The 6,421-nt window shown below is 44.9% G+C and overlaps 1 protein-coding gene across 1 annotated transcript; it reads right to left on the bottom strand.

Moving 5' to 3' along the window:
- Positions 1 to 1,219: 1,219 nt before the first annotated feature.
- LOC123040977 (fasciclin-like arabinogalactan protein 2) lies at positions 1,220 to 2,333 on the bottom strand. Its single transcript, XM_044463684.1, has one exon. It carries the CDS (start codon positions 2,259 to 2,261, stop codon positions 1,503 to 1,505), a length of 759 nt encoding a protein of 252 aa, XP_044319619.1. The 5' UTR covers positions 2,262 to 2,333; the 3' UTR covers positions 1,220 to 1,502.
- Positions 2,334 to 6,421: the final 4,088 nt, after the last annotated feature.

The raw sequence follows: 6,421 nt of genomic DNA, 5'->3' as shown, positions 1-6,421 counted from the left end.
CTGCTGTGCCGTACGTGTTCTTCCCTTTTCTGTTAGAAGTCCTGCTACAGTTCTTGGCTCTAGTTTCTGTCCTACGTATGTTAGGTTCTATGTCGTATAAGCAACTTCATCTAGTGTCTGTTCTAGATGTGTTTAGCTCAAGTTCATATATGCAGACGATGTTTACCTTCTCTCTGTCAGATTGCATGACTTGCTTTATATTTACTATTTTAGTCATGCTTTATCTAGTATTTCTGTTAATAAAATCATTTGGTAAATTGCTCATATTTTCAACACAACATACATAGGGTAATTAATTGGTACACTGATAGAACGTAAGACGAATCTAGCTATATAACCACTGCCACACTTGTTCACACGTTGTAACTGTGTAAATATATATGGCAGTCAATGCAAGTTATCACTCGGAAAAAAAAGTGTACTCCGACGAAGCAAAGCCGTGGAAGTAGATTCACCGATCTTTACCTTTGTGCAAACACGGAAAGACGTGACCAGCGTTCCATGCGAGCGATAAGAGAAGTTCGTGTACCAGGCACCTTTCACTTGGGTTTCCGTGCATTCACTGCTAATTAGATGATTGTTGTATCTTTCTCCTCGGCGAAGCGAGGATCTACCACTTGGCATGTACACCAAGAAATTTCCATGCTTTTTAGAAGGCAGACACAAAAAGCACCCGACTTTAAATTAATAAGTCCTAATAAAGGGTCGAATAAAGTTGGTCGAATAAAGTTGGTTGCGTGCATTGCAATGATGCTGAAGCCGAGGTTATCCTTTATTCCACAATGCAGAGGATAAAGACGCAAATACCCTTCATGCGATGTGATGGGCCGGGCTGTGCGCCCTTACAACTGGTCTAGAATGTGGTAAACAAAGTGAGGATCATAGTTAAACCCCAAACCTTTTAGTTCCTTACATTTTGAAAATGCATTTACATAAACTTTTAGTTTGTGTTCCAAAAATGTTTTAGATACATTTTTCCAAATCAAGAACTTCAATCGCATTTACATAAATGTTTCAGTTGCTTTCTAAAACTATTCCACAGTTTCAAACACACTACACATTCATTTCAGACTGTAATGAATATGCTTGGAATTCGAAGGCAAGTGTTAACCAGAAATGTCATGCATTCCATATTCATTGGGAAAGATTTTATCAGGAAGAAAACATAAAAGCACAAGGGAAACTAAATGTATTTGGCTCTAGTGTAGTGTCAAAAAACGACAGAAGGAGTAGTTTATTGCAGTGGTTAAAAAATTTCTGGCCCCCATACATTCATGTCAAGCTCCGCCACTGTATATACATGAAGCATTCCAGCAACATGACGAGCTAAACATATCGTGTACTCCAGCAACTACCGAGTACCAACACGTCCACTGTCTCATGCGCAAAGACACACCCATAATTATACACTAATGACTCTGAGTTAAGCCTAAGAAGATATAGATTAAACTCTAACAGAGCGACCTTCTTCTTCTTGATGTTGTTCAGTGCATCCTGCGGCCTCAGTTGAGGGTGACAAGAAATCTGATCAAGGTGTCCACCATGTTCCCCAGGTTCGCCACGGCCACGAGTAGCAAGGTCACCCAGAGCGGCATGCGGTAGTCCAACCAGCCGAGACCAGACACCTCGTCGCCCCCATCCAGCAGTCGTCGCACATGGCTCGGCACCAGCACGGCGTCGACGACGTACACGGCAAGTGGGGGCTCCTCGGACGCCGTCTTGGTCACCCTGGCAGCGCTCTCCCATGACGGCGGCGACGGCCACATCTCCACCGTGTCCCCGTCGTCGCGGAGGGTGATGGCGATGCCCTTGTTGGTGGCCCCGTCGACGGCCAGCGTGCTCACCGCCACCCAGTCGAATGCCTGGAAATGCTCCCTGCCGTAGCATGCCGCCGTGGCGTGGTACAGCAGCACGGCGAGCCGGTCGTCGGCGCCGAGGCTCCGGAACGTCGGCTCGAACTTGGCGAAGGCCTTGTCCTCGGGGCATAACACCGTGAGACCGCCGCCGCCCGCGACGCGCCCCCGGAAGACCTCGCCCGCGTTCCCCGTCTCGGCGACGAGGCGGGCGAAGCGCCCGCAGGCGCCGTCCGCGGAGATGACGTCCATGAACGCCAGCTCCTCCGGCGCAACGGACGCGTTCCCGCGGCCCCAGTCGACGACGCCTTGGAACTCGAGTCGGGGCAGCCCGGCCTCGTCGGCGCCGGCAGCGGCAACGCCTCCAGATACGACGAGCAGAAGGACGAGCAGAAGCTGAGGGCCCATCGCGCGCGACACGAGCTAGCTAAGAGAGAAGTTGCCGAGTGGCTGCTGGCAAGCTGGTGGTAGTAGCAGTTGAGTGAGAGAGAGGAGTTGCCCAGTGGCTACTGGCAAGTGGGTGAGTACTTATACACGGTGACGCTGACGGAGGTTATCAGGTAGAGGAACTCTCCATTCGTGAAGAAAAAGAAGCAAAGGCAGGGAATTCATTAGCAACAAAACCCAAGGCGCGTGAAAAGATTTTGACAGGGGATCATACATGCATGGCAGTACGTAAGATAAGATACAGTGGCTAGTTCTAATCACTTTTGCTACATTTCAGTCAGCTGATTTTTTATTTTGTGGTCAATCAATGTTCCGTTCGTTGGATGCGCTTTGAGATCTGTGTTGTTTCATTTTTTTTTTGTTTAATTCTGTTGTTGGGTTGGGCTGTGTGGAATCGATTGCCCCCTATTTTGGGTCAGTCAAATTGCTTCTTGGGTTGTTTTCTTCTTTTTCTGGGTTACGTTTTTCTTTTTCCTTTTACCTTTTTCTTTATCGGTTATTTTCTGTTTTTATGGGTTTTTGGCTGAGTTTAATTATATACATACAAAAATACTATATAATATGTGACAAATATTTATGATTATGATTATTTTTACGTATCACGATAAAGTGCAATTTTGGGGCAAAGTCGTGCGCTAGTTTTTTTTATTTCTCTATTCTTAAAAGGAAATACCAACGCTACTAATTCTTTCCTTTTCAGAAAAAAATTATTTTGATATTGTTTGTCTTTACTTCATTTTCATAACAAATGCCACTATTTATTTGTTCTTAGATTTTGTTTTTGCAAAAGCTTCACTTTTCTTTGCTTATTCTTGCATATTTTTAAAAATCGCAATTTTTATGTATATTTCGTGCAAATTATGTCAGTGTTTGTGTTTGATTCTGTTTTCCCATTTTCTTTGTTCTTAAATGGTAATAACAATGCCACATATTCATTCTTTCTTTTTTGAGTATTTTTTCTTTATTTTTTATTCTGGTTTTCTGTTTCTATGCATTTTTTTCTTTTTATTTCCTTTTATTGGTTATTTTTGTGTGTTTTAGCTTTTTTGTTGACTTTTCTTTTTTCATGCTTTTTTTGGATGTTGAGTGTGTGTAAATATATGCACCCAAGTACTACATGTATACTATATGTTATACTATGGAAATTTCACTGCTATATGTTTCTTCTTACATATTATAAAAAGTGAATTTTTGTATGAATCTTGACGAAATTTTATTTTAAGTTTTTATTTCCCTTTCTCTCTTATCTAAAGGTAATACCAATGACACTAATTCATTCCTTCTATGAAACTTATTTTTTATGTAAATTCTACTAGTATATGTTAGTTCTTGCATAGCTATAAAAAGTGCAATTTATGTGTAAATTATGTACAAATTTTATCATGACATATTTTTTCATTCCTTTCTTCTTAAAGGGTGGTACCAATGCCACTACTTCATTCTTTTTTAGAAAATATTATATTTTTGTGTGTTTAAATAAATATACACACAAGTACTGTACAACATGTGTGTAAATTATAGTAGAGTGCCAAATTGCAATATTATATGTTTCTTGCTCGCATATTACTAAAGTGCAATTTCAGTGCAAACTTGTGTGCAATTTTTTTTCTCTTTTTCTTTTTTTCTTAAAGGGGTTCATTATTCCCTAGAAATTTTTATTATTTGATTATGTTTTAGTTTTTTTATTTTCTTTGTTCTTAAAGGGTTTCATTCTTTCATAGAAAATTTCATTATTTTGATTTTGAATTTTTTTATTTTCTTTCTTTAGAGGCAATACCGATATCATTCCACTATTATTTTTACAATTTATCAGAATGATTATAATAATAAGTTGTCTTGTGTGATGATTACTAGACATAAACATATTAGAAATGTGGGTTTAAATAGCCTCTTCTCTTCCTTCGAAATGATATAGTCACTAACGATTGCGTTGCGTATAACACATTGTAAAAAATGATATATGTGCATATATGTACTGTATGCACTATGTAAAAAAGGTGGGAGTGCACATATAGTCAGTACAATTGCACTGCGTATAACACATCGTGTTGTCATTCGGATAATGGCAGTGACAGGTGTTTTGCTTGTGATTAATTTACATGCTAATGGCGGGTGCTTAATAAGATTAGCGGTTGACTGTGCATGCATGTGTCCCACCCAGGGGATCGATCCGTCCAGCGTTGTGTCCCCATTCCAGCTTGGCAGCAGATCGACTGAAACAAAATTTGTGCTCAGTCGATTGAAACAAATTTTGTTTCAATTGACTGATCTATAGTCTGTCCCGAATGTTTTTGACACCAGTGTAGTTTAAAAACGTTCTTATATTTTAGGACGGAGGTAGTACTTATCAGGTTCGATTAGAAACCAGGCTTCAAATACATTGAATTTTTGGAAATTAGATTTTGGGAACATGTTTATAGGAGTTCACTTTCTCGAATTTTTCTACCGGCGAGGGCAGGGTGGCCTAGAAAATAGGCTTGAGAGCAATTTACAAAACAAATTGGCTTCAGATTTATTTCGACAGCACAAAGTACCAAACTAGTGGGAGGATCCAAGTACAACAAATAAGACCCTGTAAAATAAACTATACTCTGTATACTCTAATTTTCATGAGTGAGCCTGAAATCACTGTTCCTATCTTGAAATCTCCATGACCATGAGGCAAGTAGCTCTGCTGCAGTCTGAGCACGACCTTGTGCATCAAACCAATCGAAGAAACAAAGTAAACAATGCAGCAAAAGAAAACAAAACCCCACTTAGCGATTGCCCCCAATCAAAGGATATACCGATGAGAACAAAGCCAAAAATAAGGATCATCCAACCGACTCGTCATTGGCAAATGGCCGACCAAGCGAACGACCCTCTCATTCTCAGGCCACCGGCCACTCTCTTCGCAGAGGCAGATCAGTCAGGCACGATGGACGAGGTGCACCGCGCACGCGACGTGGCGGTTGTCGCCCCCATGCCGCTCGGGGACGAGCTCGAGGGGCTCCGGGCCGAGCTGGCCGCGGCCAAGAGCCGCCTCGCCGCGACAGCCGCCGAGATACCGCCCCTCAAGTCGCTCATCGAGTCCACCAACGGCAGCATCGCCTCGAGGCAGCAGAAGGAAGGGAAGAAGCAGGCGGCCGTGGATGAGCTCCGGCTGCGCGCCGACCAAGGCCGGGACGAGCTCCGGCGGCTCCTGATGGAGGTGGCCGCGGCGCGCGACGCCAAGGACGCCCTGGAGCGGCGGGTGTCCGTCCGGCGCCAGGCGGCTCGCGCGCTGCAGCTGGCCGAGCGAGCCGTGGCGGCGGAGACCCACGCGCTGGCGTGGTCCGCGGCCGCGGCGGCCGAGCAGCTGAACGCGCGCTCCGGCGTAGGCGCTGACGACGACGATGACGCTCACCACAATGTCGTGGCGGTGCCCGCGCGGAGCTACGAGGAGCTGCGGCATAGAGTGGAGGACGAGGAGCGGAAGGCGGACGCGCGCGTGGAGGAGGCCGAGGCGCTGCGCCGCGCGGCGAAGGCGCGGCGGGCCGCTGCGGTGGGGAGGCTGGAGGCGGCGCGCGCCAGGAGGCGTGACGCTGCCGAGAGCCGCCGCCGTGACGTGGATCACCGGCGCGGCAAGATGGAGACCGGGAAGGGGCCGGTCAAGAGCAGGAGCTGGCGGTCGTGCCTGGTGGTCAAGAGGAAGCTGGGGGGCTTCTTCTGCAAGGAACGCAAAGCTTCACGCGGTCGTTCTTGAGCAGCCAGCCGGCGGCGAGCGGCCATCAGAGACGTACATCTGCAGGCGGGTACTACAACGATGCAGGTTCGCATGTCGCGTGCACTCGCGCACCGTCCACAATGTGTTCTACGGAGTAACTTTTTCTTGTTTATTAATAAAAATAATAAAGAGCAGAATTCTTGAAGGCTTGAAACAAAGTAAAATAAATACAGAGGTGCTTCATCCACACCCGTCGTCCCCCTCTTTGTGTATTGCTTCTCTCTCCTCTCACAAATGAATTGCGTTTGTTTGGTGGTCTATTGCTCATGTTTTTCTTTTTGAAAAGGACACAAATTTATTCTGAAGGTTCATCAGTAGTATAAAACATCCAAAATATAATAACAATACAATAAGGTCCCTCGACCATCGAAGCGAT

The sequence above is a fragment of the Triticum aestivum genome, chromosome 2B, assembly GCF_018294505.1.
Source record: "Triticum aestivum cultivar Chinese Spring chromosome 2B, IWGSC CS RefSeq v2.1, whole genome shotgun sequence".
NCBI lineage: Eukaryota > Viridiplantae > Streptophyta > Magnoliopsida > Poales > Poaceae > Triticum > Triticum aestivum.
The sequence above is the reverse complement of the archived record's forward strand: the minus strand, read 5'-3'. Positions and strand labels throughout refer to the sequence as shown.